The 20,973-nt window shown below is 42.2% G+C and overlaps 1 protein-coding gene across 21 annotated transcripts in view; it reads right to left on the reverse strand.

The window, feature by feature from the left end:
* The window catches only part of LOC107377232 (unc-80 homolog, NALCN channel complex subunit), an 84,795-nt gene that overhangs the window by 63,451 nt on the left and 371 nt on the right, over nucleotides 1-20,973 (reverse strand). For 14 of the 21 annotated variants that reach the window (XM_070547139.1, XM_070547172.1, XM_070547178.1 and 11 more), the window contains exons 2-17: nucleotides 20,793-20,841; nucleotides 20,413-20,569; nucleotides 18,957-19,300; nucleotides 18,534-18,657; nucleotides 17,681-17,745; nucleotides 17,340-17,482; nucleotides 10,085-10,358; nucleotides 9,859-9,993; nucleotides 9,558-9,774; nucleotides 6,348-6,488; nucleotides 5,989-6,257; nucleotides 5,593-5,907; nucleotides 5,389-5,520; nucleotides 4,046-4,193; nucleotides 1,534-1,584; nucleotides 892-1,040 (exon numbers count right to left, since the gene is read on the reverse strand). In XM_070547139.1, the coding sequence (XP_070403240.1) occupies nucleotides 892-1,040; nucleotides 1,534-1,584; nucleotides 4,046-4,193; nucleotides 5,389-5,520; nucleotides 5,593-5,907; nucleotides 5,989-6,257; nucleotides 6,348-6,488; nucleotides 9,558-9,774; nucleotides 9,859-9,993; nucleotides 10,085-10,358; nucleotides 17,340-17,482; nucleotides 17,681-17,745; nucleotides 18,534-18,657; nucleotides 18,957-19,300; nucleotides 20,413-20,569; nucleotides 20,793-20,841 (2,713 nt within the window). The remainder of the gene's footprint in view (nucleotides 1-891; nucleotides 1,041-1,533; nucleotides 1,585-4,045; nucleotides 4,194-5,388; nucleotides 5,521-5,592; nucleotides 5,908-5,988; nucleotides 6,258-6,347; nucleotides 6,489-9,557; nucleotides 9,775-9,858; nucleotides 9,994-10,084; nucleotides 10,359-17,339; nucleotides 17,483-17,680; nucleotides 17,746-18,533; nucleotides 18,658-18,956; nucleotides 19,301-20,412; nucleotides 20,570-20,792; nucleotides 20,842-20,973) is intronic. The other 7 variants (XM_015946730.3, XM_015946728.3, XM_015946726.3 and 4 more) reach the window with 2 other exon arrangements.

Below are 20,973 nucleotides of genomic sequence, written 5' to 3' on the forward strand. Positions count from 1 at the left end.
TAAGGAACCCAGCAAACTGCATCAAGTCACTGACTAGTGTCAGTGACTTTACAGCAATCCTGGTACTAAGCAAGCATGCAGCAACAGTGGAGAGGAAAACTCCCTCTTAACAGGAAGAAACCTCCAGAGGATCCTGGTTCAGTATAAACAGCTATCCTCCACGACTCACTGGGGATCGAGAAGACAGAGCCGACACACACACACACGCACACGCACACGCACACGCACACGCACACACACACACACACACGCACACACACACACACACACACACACACACACACACACACACACACACACACACACACACACACACACACACACACACACACACAGAGTAATGTTTCTATGGTTATATCCCTCGGCTGGCCCCGAAATGCCTTGGGATTCCCCCCAAGGAGCTTACCCAAGTAGCTGGGGAGAGGGTGGTCTGGGCCTCTCTGCATGGGTTGCTTCCCCCGCGACCCAACTCCACATAAGTGACTGAAAATGGATGGACGGATGGCGTATGTGTGACAATTTTAGTCTTTTTGAGGAGACATAAATTTGCAGTGAAAATGCATTGGGGTTAGAAGGCAGTACCCCGCCTCACTGATAGGGCCAGTGCTGAGCCCCATCAACACAAGTGCTTGCTGAGTGCTCTTGCACACAGGGCAGGGGTCTGGTCCCAAAAATTGTCCGCACCAACCCAAATCTTCTATATTAGCATATCAACGTAACTTCTGTAATTTATTCATCCCAATGAAAATCTTCTTCTTGAACACGCCAACATTCCAGGCATGTAGTGTAACATGATTCGCAGGTGCAGGTCCCCAAACTAACCTGGCACCTACACTGGTACTTCTTTTTTGCTAAATAAAACAGCAAGATCAAGTCAGGGGAACCACTCACCAGATTCTCGGGGCTGTGCAGCTCATGTGTGGTTGAGGCGCAGCGGGTGATGAGAGACTTGAACATGCAGCCCACCACCACCGCCTCCATGTTCTGGGCCAGAGACTTGTTGTCCCCTGTGGCGAAGTTGTTGCCAAAGCCCGCCTTGTCTGGAAGCAGCAGGGAGGCAGGAGAGACCACGGATGATACAGGAGGCAGTTTAGTCATTGGGGATGTAGGAGTGGGGTGAAGGGAGGTGGGGTGGGCGACAATACTGACAGCTGACCAGTTTCAGTAGCGAGCCCGTACAACAGGAAGTGATATGGGGGCAAAGGAAAGGGGGATCGTAGAGCAAATGGGGGAAGAAGCAAACATAAAAGGATTCTGGGATTAAGGATTACATGCAAAGGACTAAGGCATGCTTTAGTAACAGAATTAGGGGCTGATATTCTTGGTCCAGTTATCTAAAAAAAAGTTGCTTTTTCAAGAAACCCAGATTGAACAACTGTAAATTTAGATGTTGCAGGTGATTTTGTCACTTTCGAACAGAGTGAGGGGTGCAGCAATGAAAGCGGTGCCTAGGGAAGGGTCTGATCGGGTGAGTAGAGTCATCGTATTGCTTATAGTATTGACTGTTATTAGTTACTGATCATGTGTATCTACCGATGTTTCTTTTTTTCGCCCTCCTGGACCTCTCACCTGCACTGCCGTACTCTGCAAGAGAAAAGAGGCGGGGCACAGGTTGGTTGACATCAGGCCAGCACAGACATGTAGGTGGTCTCAGAAAGGATCATGGCACCCCACCTCCGCAAAGAGGTGAACCCCAAGAGAACAAACATAGCGAAAAAAATCTAATCAAATCAAAAACAAAATAAGAGGTGCCCTGTTCACTTTCATCTGTAAAACACTCATCAGTTCAGTAACTTGCCAAATGCACAACATTTTGTTGGACATGATTGTCGGCTGCAGCTCCAAATGACAAAATACTTAGGATTTCAGAGCAGAACTGAAATTGCTATGTAAAATAGATGCTCTAAGATAAAAGCCACCGACTGAGCAGCAATGTAATGGGGTAAAGCTTTGGATTGGCAAGTGTACAGAATGGATGAGTGAGTAAAGAAGGCAGGATTAAACTCATTGAAGTGAGCGAGGGGAAAAAGGGGGAGGATGGAAGAAAGCAGGAGGAAGATGACTAAAAAAATGGACAAGCAATGGCAAGTGGAAGAAGTAAAGGGGGAGGGGGACAGATATAGACAGAAATAGCATTGGAATGCAAAGTCAAAGAGCAAGAGAAGACAGCGGGATTCAAACTCAGCTGTTATCTTAGCTTTTTATGTTGTAAAATTCTGGAATGCATTGGCTAGCTGAATGCTTTGAGTGAAAAAAGATTCAGCTACCTACAAGTGTTTGTTTGAGTTGAGTTCACAGGATATGAGGCACAGTTAACCAAAATTATCTAAATAAACTAATTTGACCTAATGTTGACAGTTATTTTTTCTATGTGTTCTGGCAACAAAAATTGGGAATGTTCACATTAATAACGTAAATATGTCATAGTTTAGACCTCAGAAGCCAGAAGTGTTTACATTTCAGAACAACCTCCATAGAGGTGAATGTAGTGAATAAAAATGAATTAAATTTACATGTGAACAAGGAGCTAAAATCAGAAAATAACATATTGACCATAAAAAACTTTCTGAAGTGGTAAAATTAGTGTATATGCAAAGTTTTTAGATTAAAAACATTTCTCTCAAAACTTAGAGACATCCAGAAATTTCCCATACATTATAATTAGGGTGAACTGAGTTTGTTTTGCTTTCTTTAACTTTACCTGAAGAAAGGTTTTGGCAATTACTGTAAAATCCCTTTGCATTTGTTAATATTATTGAAGGTTTCCAAATAAAATTTCAAATTTTTCATAAAAGTCAGTGGTAATGATTTATTTATTTATTTGCATTTTTTCAGTTTTTTAATTCCCAGTGTGGTCTCAGGTATAAAAATGAAGTGTATTTAATATTTACATAATTCTTTCAAAATTTATTTGTAAATAAATAAAATAATTTTATATATGCTATTTTTGTCCAAATGATCAAAATTAAAATAAGATTTCTTGTATTAAATAATTTTTTCAGAGCTAATATTAGCATTTAAGTAGTTTATTTTCAAATAAATCATAGTATCATAGTTTAATAAAATCATGATTTCAACATTTTTTTCATTTTAGATTAGTTTTTTACTTTCCTTACATTAGACCCTGAAACGAAACAATCGTTTTTGCTAATGTTAGCTTCTTCTTTTGTTTTTACAGATGAAACAAATTCTCAATTTTTGCTAGTTTTCGAATTTTATGCTAACCTTTTCTACCCTTTAATTTCAGTAGAGATTTTAAACTGAAACTTAAGTAAAATGTCTCCAATATGCTGATGATGCCTGTTCTTACATCATTGTTTGTATCACCAGTACAGTAGCTTAGAAGGGATTTTGTATCAACACATTCAAACACTGATGGTGAGTCTCATTACCCAACATGAGTCACTATTTAAAGTGAGTCATAAATGTGTAGAATTTGAATTGTGCCAATGTTCTAACTTCTCCAATTCCAGTAGAATTCAGTTTTTAGGCCAAATGAGAAATTAAATATCAATTTTACTGCACATAATAATAATAATAATAATAATAATAATAATAATAATAATAATGATAATAATAATAATAATAATAGTCACAAAATACAGAAAACCAAATTAAACTATGCATGTTACACCACATCAGCTCACATCACAAAAGGAGCTGGCTGTATTTTCTGCATAATGGAATTACATGAACCTAACTCAGCATTCTCGTATAAAAGAAAATCAAGTTTTTCCACATGTATGTTGTCAAGCAACCTCTTACTTTGGACAACACCTACTAAATCTTAGCAAGTTAACAATTGAATTAAAAACACATATGATTGAAGCAGTAATAAGTTTCATTTTCACATTGTTCACTAACTTAAATAGGTGCTAAAAAATGGTATTATTCTGAAACAATTGTTGGTTTTATTTGTGATGTTTTGGGTTTAGCATCAAACACCAGTGGTGTTTAACTACTCCCAGGTTCTACATTTGTCATAAGATGCAAATGTTTTATGCTTTATGAATCTGCATCCCACTCAGACACGCCACGTACTTACTGTCAGTGATGGGCTCCATGCAGAAGCCCAGCAGTGCATGCAGGAAGTCCACAATGTTATTGAGGGAGTCTTTGTTCACATACTCGCGCATTGTTTGGCGAAATTGAACCTTGTCCAGTTTGTACAGGTTGGTCAAGCAGTTTTGAGCCTAAAAGCAGAGATAAAGGATGTTCTCATATGGTGCTGTACAAACAGCTGACATTGGGCATAGCTTTAAATCTTTCACTCATCAAGAGGGGGCAATGGGGAAAGAATGTATTTTCATTCCATGTACTGCACTAGTGCATAGGAAAAAAGGCAATTTCTGAAAAATTGTGTTCATCATTTTTGTGAAAATAAAATGTTAAGAAAATTGTTAACAAGTCGAGATGAATGTCAAAATCTCTGTCAACAGCGAATATGTTTAGATTAATGTCATAATGTACAATGAAAAGAAATGAAAGTGAGAAAATATCTCTATGTATTGCTCATGTTAAAGTTCCTTGAGATAAAAACTGGGACGTTAAAGGTTTGGATTACACGTTTAATCAATACATATGCAATGGTCTCTAGTAGGAATGAATGCCTTGCAGGCAATACTCAGGGCACAAAAAAGCCCACAAACCCCTGGCTTAGCAGTCTGTAACGTCACAGGAGAGCTGCAGGATTTGGAGTCTCATTTTCTGATAATTGGACGACTCGCCCTGGATTGGGTAACTGCAACGCGACTCTTTGTTAGACTTGCGTTATTGATGCTTTATCTCCACAAAACACACAAAAAATTGCTAATGCTAACAGTTAGCTTGAAATAGCCAAGATGTATGCTGCTGATTCCCAATCATTAAAACATCCTTGCCTGTCCCGAGTCAAGATGGTTGAGTTCATAAATGTTAAGTGACAGTGTGACGTAGATCTGTCGGGATTGTCTAATCCTAGAGTTTCACCGTCTATTTTCTATCAGAAGCTAATGCAGGAGATAGGTGTAAGAGACTATTTTAGTGTTCAACCAGAATAGTGACTAATTATAATCAGGAAAAAAAACATTTTAAAATGGTTTTTCGGTCAACCACACCTTTATTAAATGTAGAGATTAAAGTGAAATATCTAATTATTTTGAGGATGAACTCAAAAAGCTTACTTGCCCTTTTAATTTTTTCCCCAACTTCAATATAAAAACTGGGAAACAAAAACATGTTTATTCTCTCTCTGCTCTATTTCTTCCGGTGGACCTAATATACATTCATCATAAATCAATAGTGAGCTGAAATGAAAACCTGTAGCTGGTTTCACTAAAGTTAGAAACAAAGCGGTGCACATTGGTGGGAGAATATTCCTTGAAGAGGATGATGATTCAGGACAGAGACCTGCATCCTGAGGCGATCTCCTGACAGCCCCCGGTGCCCCTCACCACAGCCGTAAGCACAGCCCAGAGACTTGACTATCTTGATCAGCATGGTTAAGGCCAGGCGGTGAGTGCTGAGACCAGAATTCTCGTCCTGCATACAAAAAACGGATTTATGGTGCATCAAGCAAATCTTTAGTCTCGCAACAAAAAGTTATGAGCGCACCGTTTTCTCGTTATCCTTGTTGTTTTTCACATCGTCCTTGCTCCCTTGCCCACTTCCTCCACCACTTCCACCTCCTCCACCGCCCCCATCTCCTGAAATGGACCCACCCCCTTGCACTCCTCCTGCGAAACCTTGGCTGACCGAGTCTTTAGACCGCGCCTCTTGGTTCTCTTTGTTATCTGGCTTGGACAGTTTTTTGCCCATGCCGGGTACCACACCCAGCTGGAGGAGGCAGTCGATGATGTTGAGAGCCACATCACAGATCCGGGAGCTGATGTCGTGGCTGAGGACAGCGTAAAGCGCCCGCAGGATGGCCTGGATCACAAAAAGGATGAGCCTTTCCTCCACACACCTAAACAAATTAACCTCTGATCGTTTACAACATAATGAACTTACAGTGAGATCTAGCATGCCATTTTTCAGGACAAAGTTATTGGTCCCCTCGATGTTCTCCCCCTCCTCCGGACAGGAGTAGTTTATGCAAGAGTCGGTGAAACTTCGGGGCAGGTTTGCGCAGGCCAGGGGCTCTGCAGGGATCTCGGGCATGGCAACCGGGTTGCAGAGTTTCTTCATGTGTTCTGTGAAAAAGTCGGCATACCCCACGTTGAAGGAAGCCACAGTTGTGTTGAACGCTGCCATGGTGATGGTGGAGATCTGAGATCGAACTATGAAAAACAAAACGAGAAGTGTTGTCAGTGCTCTGTGCAAATCTGTAGAAATCTTGTACAACTTTGGTTCGCAACAGCGCCCCTCACCTTCTTTCACTGTATTATCGCTGTGGCTGTTGGAGTGGTCGGGCATGTCTCGGAGCAGGGAGTGGTGGGAGTGAGAGTGTTTGGCACTCAGGCTGTCTGCATCTGCAGCAGTGTCTGTGCTGCCTCTGCGTGTGAACTTGCCTGGAGAATCAAAGTTTAATTCAAAAACTAAAAACACACTTTAAAATGCAAAACTTCCTGGTGTAAGCAGTCCACCCTTGCTGCCTCCAGAGGACTTGGGACGGTAAGTAACTGACCAATAAATAATAATCTTTTGTGTGTTTACTCACCTATGCAGGAAGGACTAGTTGCCTTTCCAGTAGTTTCTTCCACGTGCATTCATGAAAATTGGGAATGTTTGGCATAGTCACATGCTCAGAAATGGTGAAACTCTTTCATCCACTCTTAACCCTTTGATGCATGAATTATGAAAACTTCAACCATGATGTTGTTAACAATTTTTTTCATTATTCTTTAGGTGTGAATGAAACAAATTTCAACAAATATTTATTGTAAAATTTTATAATTTACAAATAATTTATTACATGTCCACCTCAGTGGACAGCGTGCTTTCTGAGCATGAAATATGTTGGCTTGGCTTACTGAAGTCCAAATGGAGGGGCTCAAATGCAATAAAGTCTTCAACAGCTGTGCTTAATAGCAAAAACAAATAAATAACAATTTTGAGTACCTGTCCACTGTAGTGACCATTATGCATCAAAGGGTTAAAGACACTTTACAAAGTTTTCATATTTTAAAATCATTTTCTTGAGCCAGTATGTGCTAAAATGACCCTCTACAGGGTTATTGAAGTGTCAGTCAGACCCCCCCACCACCCGCTGTGGCCTGAATTTTGCACTTGCAACTTTAGAGTGCCGGTCCAGTCTGTTGGTCTTGGAAAAAAATGGAGCTGACATGCCTGTCGCTGCAGTCTGCTCCCAGCACGTTTCCTGCATGTTTTAGATCATGAACACATCTGATTTGTTTCTTTTAGGGATGAACTGCTCCTCTAGAGACTAATGAAGACTAGGGAGACATTTCAGCTGTTAGATCAAGGTGTTAAAAAGACAAACGCACAGCGAGGAAAAGAGTACACTAAGGGGGGTGCTAAAAGCAAGCCAAACTGTATAGTAAAAGGTACAACCTCGTTTCCAGGTCCATTTTCTGGGTTAATTCCTACCATGATAATATATTTTTGACCTGGTCCCTGGAATTGAAATAAACTGAGCTAAGAATGCCCATGGAAAACTACGATAGTACCTGGAAAAGGAGCCTGATACAAACAATTTCCATTAAAAACATCTTAACTTTCTAAAGTGTAATATAAATGAACCACGAGACTCCTGGAACAAGGTGCTTTGGACAAAGAAGACCAAAGTGGAGAAGTCTACCCATTAAGCACATTCAGCACGGGGTTGGAGGGTTGATGGTTTGAACCCCTTGAGATCACCAAGTCCACAATAAACCAAAGCGTTCTAGAGTCAAATTTGAGTCCAACATTGTAGGAGCCATTTATTTTGTGGTTTGGGCTTTCATCAGTGGTGGTGGTGTCGGGTGCGTCACATGTGATTTAAGTGGGTCCTCAGGTGTTTCGAGAGAGCCGATTACGCATGGGTGGCGGGATGAGCATACGGTTTTTACCGCTCGCGACACCATGGCACGATATACTTCCTTTTTGTGATGATCAATTGGGAGCACTACTATCCTTGGAACCGCATCATGTAAAACGCCAGCTAATGCTTGTAAAGGAAAATAAACAAGACTAACGCACAGACAAAAAGAGGTTTGATTTATGAATAGAAGCGCGTCAGAAGCCGCCTCCGCCCTCACCCAGCTGGCTGACAACAGGAAGTGTCAGCACACAAGTAAAAACCCTGCTCTCACTTGGAGAAAATAAGATAAAAGATCCACGGCCCCTGACGCAGATCCTTTTGGAAAGCGTGGAGCTCACTCTGGCATCGAGGACGCTGCTGTACTCCATGAGCATTCCGATGAGAAGGCACGGTAACGAAGACATCAAAGAGGTACCGATGTAAACAATATCGCAGCCTACATGTCTTCACGTGGATGTGGAACAGATTGCAAAGTTTGATGCTACGAAGCTGTTCATTGCGTCAGTGGGTGTGGTGTCGCCTTGAAGGTGCGGCGATTGTGGTTGTTTTGAATCAGAAAGGATGACAAGATCATCAGTTGTTTGAGCTGTGCAGATAAAGCTGGAGTGGTCATGCTGTGACTCAGCTTCCCTTGTTAACGCTGATGTTCGCGGCGCACATGTCTGAAAATGAGTGACGTGCGTAATGTTGAAGCTGAAGTTGAAAGTGCTCAGCGCGTCACGGCTGAAGTTGAACAAGGAAATATTGAAAGAGAAAAAAGAATAATCAAACCGACTCCAAAAGCGTTGTTAATGATGATTGAAAGATTTCAGAAGCAACAAGATTATTGTTTCAAACAAGCAAGTAAAATAAAGGCTAAAATTGATGAACTGTTGGTCTCAAGAGGAAATGTATGTGCTGTTGAACAAAATCTGGAAAAGTTTAAAAAATGCTGTGAAGATGCTACTGAAGCTCATGTTGTTGTTCACAAAGGTCTCTTCCTGTGGAAGAACAGGAAAAGCAACAGCAATGGTTTGATTTGAAGAAAGATGCCAGTGATGCTTTTATTGATAAAATTGCTGTATGGTTAAAGGAATCCTGTGCTTCATCGGAAGGTGATAAAACTAATATGAATTATGATGTTGACGCTGCTGATAAAAGTGAAACGGTTCAGTGTCATGATGATATCAATCCCGAAGACAGTGTGTCGAACATATCAAGCAAAAAGTCAAGGAGAAGCCATTCTGGTACAGAAGAGTGGTCTCATGTATACAATAGAACTACCATATGCTTAACAGGCAAAAAGGTAAAAGGCGATTCATTGGTCCAACATGAGTGGAATGCTGTGGTAAGTGCATAAAGAGAGCGGAGCAAATCTGACTGATGGTGAAAAATGACACGGAACATGGCTTTGAAATGTCACTAGATAATAATACCACAAAGCTCCCAACGCCTTGAGCGAACTTTAATCACTCTTCTTGGTGAAAGCTCATCATAAATTCTCATGTTAATGAACTGACCTAATTCACTCGCTGACAGCCAGATTCCAACACAATCCTCTGACTCACCACAGCTAACTGGAGGCTAAGCAACACATTAGAAATGTTAGGCTGCCTACCCATGATGGTGGCTTGCCAGCCTCCACGATCCAAAGCTCGCCGCTCGTCTCCAAGGCCAGAGAAGCTCCCAAAGGAGAAGGTACTGCGTGTGGGTGAGACGTCCAGGTGGTCCTCGTGTAACAGGAAAGGTACTCCCATTCGACGCTGGCGCTTCTTTCCTGTGTGGTGGAAGGGGATGGAGCCCTTTCTCTCCCGGTCCTCACGCCTGTTCTTAAACTAAAGCAGGGAATTAATCATTTATTTTACTGTCTTGATAACATTTCAGCAACCATGTTAGCATCGTGGATGTTAGACAGTCACCTTTTTGAAGATGTTCATGCCCAGATCAGAGGACAGGTCAGGGACTGCCTGACGCCGCAGGTTAGTCAGAGACACCTTTGCAAATGTCTCTGTACTGAGAGATTTTCCCTCTTCGTTGCACTTCAGACTCATATCCTGAAAAACCCAGCAGAGAAGGTTGACATGCCCCTCTCCGTCATCATTTGGGGATTCTTAACATTTCCAGGCCAGTTTAACCTCCACTCACCTGAGTTTTGTGGGTGTTTACCAGTGAGGGGGTGGCGGCCACCATGGAGCTGCTGCGTGGACGTGGCAGAGGTGTGACCAAAGGTTCTGGGTTGCGTTCAGGTCTCTCCTCCAAGATCTGCCTCAGGCGCTGCAGGTAGTACATCAATGCCCAGTGCACACCCTCCTCTGTCCAATGAGGCTGCAGTAGGCAGCGCAGCACTGCCACGTCAAAATAAGTGGCATAACGCGCTCGCTGGGATAGAGACGGGGGAAGGCCGGCTGGGGCTGAAGTCCTGCAAGAAGGTCACGGTAAGAATTATATTTAAACATCATCATGAGAAAATGAAGATGCAAAACAAACATTAAAACATCTCTTTTTTAGATTTACACACAAAATGCACACTTTTTTATGTAGTCTGATGGTTTCTTCTTTCGTTACTCCAAGCCCCTCCCTAATGACCGAGCTTCTCACCCTTCCTCTAAGGGAGAGCCCAGCCACTCGGCAGAGGAAACTCATTTTGGCCACTTGTACCCGTGATCGCATTCTTTTGGTCACTACCCAAAGCTCGTGACCATAGGTGAGGGCTGGAATGTAAATCAACTGGTAAAGCTACTGATAGCAAATGCTACGGGCGATGCCTGAGCGTGAACGCGCATGAAGCAGCCTGCTCGACCCGAGCATCTCTCTTTTTCTGTGATTTTACAGAAAAACAGGCAATCACAGTAAAAATGCCAGGGCTCATTCTACAGGACCAGGACATTGCAGGAGAATGTATGAAGAAGAAATTTATCATTTCTATACATGTTTTGGCTGTCAAACTTCCATAATGCCCCGTTAATGGTATTTTTTTTCAGTAAGATGCCCACATTTTTATTTGAGACTCGCCGAACGGCATTGAATTCACAGATAAAAAAGACGTGGGTTCAACTCTCATTTTGGAACAATTTTTCAAAGGGGCCCTTTAAGGAACCCTTTGAGGATCTCATCCATCCCCGGGGCCTCGCCACTGAGGAGTTTTCTGACCACCTCAGTGACCTCAGCACCAGAGACTAGAACCCAAAGTCCCCAGATTCTGCTTCTTCACTGGAAGACATGCCAGTGGAATGAGAAGGTCTTCAAAGTACTCTGCCCACGTGTCTACAGCGTATCAATTAAAGACCAGAATCTCAATGAAGCTGAACAGAAGTCTCGCTCCATGGTTTCACCGAACCCCTCCCACACCTAATCTTTTTGCATCCATGAGCACACAGGCCACATTTCGCTTGGACTACCGGTACTCATTAGCTGCCTCTGGAGTCCCACAGAACAAAAAGACCCGATAGGACTCTTTCTTCAGCTTGACACCATCCCTAACTGCTGGTGTTCACCAGTGAGTTTGGGGATTCCCTCCACGACAGGCATCGATGACCCTGCAGCCACAAATCTGGTTGGCCACCTCAACAATGGAAGCATGGAACAGGGCCCACTCAGACTCACCATTTTGTAAGTTCTGTCAGAAGTGGGAAGTAAAGGTCCAGATGTTCCCAGGAGACCCCGACAATATCTTTAGGCCTACCAGGTCTGACCGTCATCCTCCCCCACCATCGACACAAACTAACCATCAGGTAGTGGTAAGCCCATGAGCCCATGAAAAATGGGACTCTTTGAGCTGTGCCCTGCCAGGTATCATGGGTGAAAAGCCAACCAACAGACGTTCGCCAATGTGCCCCACCTCCAGGCCTGGCTCCAGAGGGAGCACCAGTTGCCCACGTCCATGCACGGGAACACCGTCCATTTATGGTTTTCCTCATAAGGGGTCTGTGGGCAGCACTGTGTTTGATGCCTCACCTTGTCCATATCTCATTTTAAGATATGGACGAGCACATCAAGGTCAACAGGTGATGGGGAGGACTTTCAGCTGCTTTGGCACCAAATTCTTACTCAATATCAGAAACCGTGATTGTAGCCTTTCCACCTTTACATTTTAAAGGCATATGCATAATAAACCACAGATTGTTTAAATTAGTGTAGAATCTGTTTTCGTATTGACCCACACATCAAGGGAGTCCAAAGTGTGGACCGCAAATCCTTTTTCACCTTAAAATGGCATTTAAGAAATAATAGTAGAATTTTGGCCCGTTAACATGGATCATTGAAGCAGATCAGCACTTTAAAAAAATTAATAAAATCCAGACTTGTGACCACTATTCATGAAATCTGACTGAATACACCAAACTTTACCAAATAAAGAGTGACCTATTGGCCACATTCGTTACAGAGAATCAACAAAAACATACTTTTTAAGGCTAAGAAAATGGAAAAACAAATAAGAAACTTGGTCATTCTGATTGTTAAAAGTCATAGTACTTTGAAAACGTCAGCAACACGTTCAAATTTCAAGAAGTCTGAGGAAATTTTAGATGAAGGTCACAAGCTAAAACTGTTTGGTTGGGTCATTTAACCTCTCTAAGCACCTCGCTGAGCTAGAAAGTTCTACATTACTAGAATTTTCTTACATAATAGGAGGAAGTATGCTTAGCCTTAGCTGGAATGTTGTGATCTGCAAGCATCACATCCTAAATTACAAAGCACAGCAGATACAAAATAATTTAAAGACCGTTTCATCCAGAAACAGCTTAAAGCTGCTATACTTCATTTGCCTAACAAAATAGCTGAACATATTTTTTTCATGCCCATTAAAAACGTTTTAACACCGCATGGAGAAAAATAATTTGTGAAGAACGAAAAAAAAAAAGAAAAAAAAATAAACAATGAAGTGGTTCCGCCGCATTTGTCTAAAAACATCAACCAATAAAATGGTCCGGAGCGGAACCAATGATTGGATAGTCTCTCCAGCCATACGGACTTCCGCATTCATACTGCCTCTGTGCTCCTGATAAACTGGGACATATTACTGCAGCACACCACTGCTGGGAGCATTTGCAGCTTTAGAATGTCACAGCAGGAAAAACAGCCGCCGGCTGGTTCCGCGTCAGGTTCAGGGCCAAGTTCCAAACTTGGAAAAAGTAAAAACCCATTTGTGGTTTTAGAAAGCAAACATCGTTTGGACATAGAAGAAAAAACAGAGTGAACATTGGTGTTCAGCGATGACGAAAACTACGTGAGTCGGCGGGACTGAAAACCGATGCTATGGTGGCTACTTTGTTGTTGGACAGGTAATTATGTCTTCTTCTCATCAACACTTATCATCATGAAGTCCTTGTTCATTTGTTAGGTACAATCCTTGAACTTGACTGTCTGCTCTTTATATAATGTTAGCCTTATTAGCACTGAATGCTAATGCTACATTAGCACATTTCGGTACGTAATGTACCGCTTAGTATGATTTCTGGAAGGTTTAACTTCTGGCAAACAGATCGTCACTGTAATTTAATTACTTTTCCTGCTAATGTAGTTCCTTTTTTATTGTAGTTATGAACATGCATTATCATCAACTACACTAATGCATGGAATGGGGAAACCTCCTGCCCCAGCAGCTTCAACCAATTGGTCGGAGTCTCACTCTGATCGGTGAGTGAAAACTTTTGGACGTGACGTGACACAAAGTGTCTATAATTATCCTCATTTAGCTTCTCTGCCAGTATAAACAGTATTATAATGAAATGTCTATTATCCTTGTGGCCAGCTCCTGCCACAATGCCTGATTAATAATGCATCAAAGGATGACGGTAAACAAGGGCAGAGCCCCTCTTCAGCCTTATTGGGAGACGGTGGAGCCTTGGCCTACGTGAGACCACTATAAATAAGCTGGAATGAAGGTCAGATCTCGGTGTGCTGCAGAGCAGCTACAGCACGGGGAACTGCGGGGAAACATATTGATACCAGAGGAGGAGGTGTAGGAGACTCAGGGAGGTGTTAAATCATATCATGGCTGTAATAAATGGAGCAGCACGCTCAGTATCTACATGAATCAGCCGGAAGACGGAGGACGGCAGAAGGGGTGGGGTGGGGTGGGGGGTGGATTGTGTTTCTCAGCCTGCTGCTGTTGTGTCATGTTGCCAAGGAGACTGAGTGACGACAGCCACAGGCCGTCTGAGAAGCTCAGTCCTCGACTCCGCGTGGGAAAAGATAGAGGCAGAGATGCAGCAGCCTGTGGTTACCATGGAAACTGCCTCAGCATCAGCACCTCTCAGAGAGACGCGCCAAGGGATGAGGGAGCTGCACTAATCACCCAACGTTGGAAATGACTGAATCCAGGCAGCTTGGAGAAGCAGATAAAATAAATCCTGCATCATTTTATGGCATCAGACTAAAACCTTTCTGTGATGTCGGTTCATCTCTGATCCATAAAGGAATCCATCAGCCTCACTGCATCTCATTGTAACGCCCTTTTGCTTTCCCACAATCCTGCAGTTTAAAGCTCAAAAACAACTCGAAACAGGAAGTAGTTACTCTGTTTGGGTGTTGCTGGTAGAAAACAAAAAGGAATAAATCTCTCCGCTTTCCGGATTATTGTGACATAATGAAATAAGTCAGTGCTCTTAGATCTTATTTCCATAAATGTTTAAAATCAGTTCTGAATCCCAAAACATCATCAGCTGTAGTTATTTTGTCTAATGATTGCTCTTTATATAATCTTAATCACTTTCCCACAGGATACCTTCTGCTCTGTTATATAGCCACGTTAGCTATATACAGATGTTATATTTGTCGTCTTCAGACGTTGTCAGATTTTTACAAAACTATAATAACACAACATGTCTAAGCTGCAGTTGTTACACACCTGCTTAGACTCTATCAAAACCTGGATGGCTTCATTCTTCAGCTGAATGAAGATAAGACTGAGATCCTCATCTGTGCCCCAGACAAGCTGGTTCCCAAAGTCAGAGACTCTCTTGGTCAGCTTGCTTCCCACACCAAACCTTCTGTCAGGAATCTTGCCGTGACCTTTGACCCAGCTCTCACCCTGGATTCCCATGTCAGTTCTCTTGTTCGCTCTTCCTTCTTCCATCTCAGGAACATTGCTAAGCTGAGTCCCATTCTGTCCCACTCTGAACTTGAGACAGTTATCCACACCTTCATCTCCTCACGCTTAGACTACTGTAACTCTCTTTTCACGTGTCTGAGCAGAACCTCCCTGAACCGTCTACAGGTGGTTCAGAATGCCTGTGCTCGGCTTCTGACCAAGTCCTCCAAACACACCCACATCACCCCGCTACTCCTCCAGCTTCACTGGCTGCCAGTCAACTTCAGGGTTCATTTCAAGATCCTGGTTCTGGTCTCCAGGGCCTTACATGGACAAGCACCATCTTACATTGGTGATCTTCTTAGTCCCTACACCCCCAGCAGGTCCCTGAGGTCCAGTGATCAAAGCCTACTGGTTGTGCAGCACCAGGCTAAAGACCAATGGTGACAGATCATTTGCTGCTGTGGCCCCCAGACTCTGGAACTCCCTCCCCCTGAGCCTGAGATCAGTGGACTCAGTGGTCTCCTTTAAAAAGCAGCTGAAGACTCACTTGTTCAAGCTGGCTTTTGTGTGGCCTTCATCACCACTCTCTCTTTATTCTGCTCTCCCCACCTATTCCACCTTCCTCAGGATCCACTGATTTCCTTCTTTCCTAGTCTTTCTTAACATTTTGTTTTTAACCACAATTGTCTATTTTTTGCTCATTTAAATATATTTTTATCCATTTTCTAAATTCTTTTTTTATATTTTTACATTTTTTGTTTTTGTGAAGCGTCTTGTGATTTTTATCTTGAGAGGCGCTATAGAAAAGATATTTTCTTCTTCTTCTACTGAGAATGTGTTGCTGGAGACACTTTCAGAGTAAAAGAGTTTGAACTTGAGCACAGAACAGTCTGACAGGCTATGTTACGTAATATTAGAAAAGTGTGGGAGCAGTCTTTGCACAGGTGCTGCTGCTAAATCCTAATTATTTCTGCTCCTCTGTGTTAAATCTAAGGCCTAGTCCACACGTAGCCGGGTTTTTTAAAAACGAATATCCGCCCCTCCAAAAACTTGCATCCACACCACCTCGTTTAAAAACAAAACTCTGTCCACACGTACCCGGATAAATACGTTGTTAAGGACATGCCAGACCTGTAGGCGGCAGTACTTCCCCCGTTCTTAACCTCGTCCTTCTGTGGTCTTCCGCAAGGAGCAGTAATTCTGCTTGCAAAAACAAACAAGCAAAAAGCGCTTGGACAATTGATAAAGTGAGCGCAGCTCTGAGGTCATCCATGCTGTCGACTAGTGTAAACACAGGTCGTACACGTGATGTCAGCATTTTTTTTGTCGCGGAAAGTGACGTTGCAGAGCTTAAAACTCCGGTTTTGTCTGTCCACACGCAGACACCCAAAACGGAGAAAACGCAGATCTTCACTTTGGCCGAAGTTTTTAAAAAAGATTCATTTTCGTGTGAAAAAACTCCGTTTTCGTGTGGTTGACAGGCCAAAACGTAGAAAAATATCTACGTTTTGGCAGATCCCCGGCTACGTGTGGACAGGGCCTAAAACTAGGGCCCATTCATGGAACGTTTGTAGAAACTGCCCTATAATCCATCAAACTAATGAAACTTTGAAAGTTCGTACAAATGGCCAAAATCCTGATTTAAGACACATGGCGGTCACTTGTGCGCATGCATGTTCCTCACTCATCAATTGATGATAAATCCTACCTGTGCGTATCTGATTGTTCGTATCCATCGTTTACATACAGAAACACCCTCAAATAACTATATTTGGTGACATCACGCTCTAAACTCATGTGGGAAATCCCTGCATTCCTCCCGAATGAACGATCTTTGGATCGTTCTCTTCTTTACCTGCCAATTGGTTAAATTAGATGTGTTATGTTAGTGCCCCCTACAAAAAATAAATAAGTAAATAAATAAAAGCTCATGGTCAGCTCCTCCTGGCAGCAAAAACTGAATAATGTCATGAGTCATGAGCAGATCAGATCCAGCCAGCCATTATTTAAGCTTAATTGCCCCGGTGATGTGGTCAGATGGTCTGGTAATGCTCAAACAGGACGTGTGTGTGTGTGTGTGTGTGTGTGTGTGTGTGTGTGTGTGTGTGTGTGTGTGTGTGTGTGTGTGTGTGTGTGCGTGCGTGCGTGTGTGCGTGCGTGTGTGTGTGTTCCCAGGCCGATGAGACAGAAATGGCAGCCACGCATACACTCTGGAGTAACTGAAAGTTGATGCTAGACTAAATATTTGGCCACAAACAGGAAGTTCTGCTAATGATGATGTCATTACATTTTCAGATCTAGCAGTGATTCTAAAACGTGATGCTAAAGGTGTCTGACTGCTTTAGTGTCAATAACAAGGCTCACTTTTTCTTGGAGGGTCCTTTGGAAGGTGGGGCTTGCTGGGACGTGCCACCTTTATCCACAGAGTTACCACGACGACAGCTCTGCTCACCAGCTGCGGGGGAGGAGGAATCTGATTGGGCGGCCTCACACACCACCTGGAAGCCCTGTGGGTCGGGAGATGGACAGATATTGGCAAGCCGGAGCCGGGGAAAGCAGACAGACACTTCCTCTTAGGCTGGAGTCGGGTTTCTGTCCTGACCGTGGCTAACCACGCTCCCAACCCGATGAATATTAGCAGTCAAGCTCCAGAGAGAGGGGTGAAATGGTATCAAACATGATCAGAGTTAAATAGATTCACTCACCATGGGACTCGGGTTGCCAGATCCACAAGGGCTGCACTGGTTATTGACTGGGGAGTTCCTCTTGGCTGTTGGGATTCAAACAGAGGATGAGTTAGATGCCTGAAGGATGGGGTGACTGGAAAAGTCCAAATCAGTCATAGATGCACATCTGAATGTTTCATCAAAATCCATCCAGTGGCTTGTGAAGTATTTGTCCAGCTGTTCATTTCAGAATTTTAAGGACCACACACAACTGTAAGTCAACTACTGTAAAATGAATAGAATTTACCAAAGTAAAGGGCCTTATGTAATTTAGTGCCGCCCACAATTAGCCAATAGTGTTGGACATCCTCTTACGTACAGATGTGAATGACAGAGCACGCACGAGCATTTGAGATCGACCCTAGACCGATGCAGAGTGGACAACGTTTCTTCTAGATAAGTCTTCATGAATAAAAACAGCATGGCGTGAGATTAATCATCGTAGAACTGTGTGTTTTAGCTCGGTTGGTCGGCTAGAGGTGTCAGTTGGCAAATGAGAGACATTGCTTCCAGCCGTGATTACAGAAGTAAGTTGAGGTGTTAAAATGTGATACATTTTTTTCTGCCTCTGGATGGTGCTCTCTGACAAAAAAAAAACTCGTTTTCTGCGTCACTCATTATCTAAACGAGTGACTGAGTTAAAGCCATGTTTGTGTTTTCTGCGTTTGTTCGAGTTGAGTTGGTTTTACTCCGAAGGCAAATTGCCAGTTTCATTTCATTTACAGTTGTACCACGTTGGGGGGGGGGGGTCTCATACAATTAGTTAGTGATGAGTATGAGCTGTGGATGCCTCTCTGCTCCTACTAAACCAACATTTAGGTCGATATTTTACCTGTCACAATGTTTCTGACGGGTTTGATCAAGGAAGTAAAAGCAGGGATGTCGGGCTGCCGGTGCTCCCACATTGGCTGCCATATTACCAACCCGCTGGCCAGTCTGAAGGTCAGATCCGACTCCTGGAAAAAGAAAAACATCCCATTTAGAACCTTCCCCTTTTATCGTCAGCGAGTTCTCAAACAGTTGGGCGTAGAATAGGCAGTTCTTGGTGCTGTAACCTGACCTTTTTATGTTTGTACACACAGATCAATACTCAGTGGTCGGGGTGAGTGATACGAGTCTCTGAGTACTAATCAATAGTTTTAAATGAAGCCGTTAGGGTCAATGTGTGTTTAAAGGTAATAAATAAGAATCCTGCACAGCAACAGTGACAGTACCGCTCCTGTTTCTCATCTTACAGGAATCAATTCCAACAGACCTTAATGCGATGAATGAGCGGAGCAAACAGGAACACGAACAGCTCCACTGTGGCCATGCTCTTGTGGAACAGCTTGGTCCGTGCATGTTCGTCATCCTCCAGCAGGGAGCTGCCATGCTGGGGTCCAGATCCTCCGAGGGCAGAGCCGGAGCCAGATCCTGGAACTCCGGGGGATGAACCCTGGTTCCCAACAGGTTGGAGGAAAGCACTGCTGCCGCTGCCTCCCCGGGACCAGCCTGGGCCCATGATGGGCTCGTGGTTACACTCCTGGGCGGCATCAAGCAGCATCCAGTGCAGTGTGTGGAGGAGTTTGGTCTCAGCCACACCCAGCTTGTCCTGGTGGCCTGTTGGAGGTTCCGGGGGTTAAGGATTGCTTGGTGAGGTGGTAAAAATGTAAAATGGCTTCCTAATGATGGGTTCTAATGGGGCACAAATATGGGAATCTAAATGTGAATGTATATGAGTTGACTTACTTGGATTGTTCTTGGCAAACCCTACTTTTGACTTTTTTTCTTAATATTTTATCAGTTATTCTGGAAATAAAGTTTCAGTGGTATCTCAGCAATGGTAGTTCAGTGGTTTGAAAAAAATGGTGTCTTGACTTTTGGAAGAAAATAACTTTCTTGGAAAGATCTTTAGACTTTTACCCCCAAAAGTCAAAAAGCATTCCTTAATTTTTGTGACTATTGCTAATGGGGTTATATATATATATATATATATATATATATATATATATATATATATATATATATATATATATACATATATATACGTATATATATATATATACATATATATACGTATATATATATATATATATACATATATATATACGTATATATATATATATATATATATATATATACGTATATATATATATATATATATATACGTATATATATATATATACGTATATATATATATATATATATATATATATATATATATACGTATATATATATATATATATATATATATATATATATATATATATATGTATATATATATATATATATATATATATATATATATATATATATATGTATATATATATATATATATATATATATATATATATATATATATATATATATATATATATATATATATATATATATATATATATACATATATATATGTGTGTGTGTGTGTGTGTGTGTTTATATGCATATATATATAAATTGTACTATATTTATTTATTATTTTATGCATTATGCTTCGCTTTTTCCCTCTTCGCAAATTTTTAAAAGCTCAAAAAAATAAAAAATGAAAAAACAAAATTACCACTGAAACTCATTAAAAAGCATAAATTGAAAATAAATGATGAAGCAAATCTATTTCTCAGGAAATTACAACCTTTAATAGTTCATGCTAGTAAGAATGAGTCACCCTTTTCTCCTTCTTCACAAAGTCACCAGTCTGTGTTTTACTGAAAAAGCTGAAGCTGTGTCCTCACCCAGCTTGTTCCTGTTGGACAGCAGGATGGAGGTGCAGTGGAGGACATGAGGCAGCGCCGCCTGGACCAGCTCCCAGCGGGAGATGCTCTGGATCGCCTCTGACAGTGCTGGTGACAGCCCGTGCAGCTTGTTTTCCACCAGCACCCGCTCAAAAGACTGGGGACGCAGCCAGGAGGAGGGAAAAAAAAAATAAAAGCAGTAATGAAAGCTTCCTTTCTAAATGTCATGTCCCCGAGCAGACAGACAGCAGCTTAGGGACCCGGAGCAGCATCATTACGGATATGAGAGCTTTTATCTCCTGGGAAAACTAATTTCCTAAATGGAAGCGTCTGATCTGCAGGTGCGTTGAAGAGAAGCATTATTATTTGACATGACTCACCACACAGGAAGCTTCATATTGTTTCCCCAACTTTGGACGCAGAAAAGCACTAAAAGATAAGAATAATGAATCAGATTACCGCTGCAGCTGGTGGATCTGCCCTACTTTTTTGCGCAAATGTGCCTTTTCCAGGTAAAACCATTCACTCAGACTCGAAATCAGAGGTTTCTTTGCAGTGTTA

The sequence above is a fragment of the Nothobranchius furzeri genome, chromosome 2 (genome assembly GCF_043380555.1).
Source record: "Nothobranchius furzeri strain GRZ-AD chromosome 2, NfurGRZ-RIMD1, whole genome shotgun sequence".
Lineage (NCBI taxonomy): Eukaryota > Metazoa > Chordata > Actinopteri > Cyprinodontiformes > Nothobranchiidae > Nothobranchius > Nothobranchius furzeri.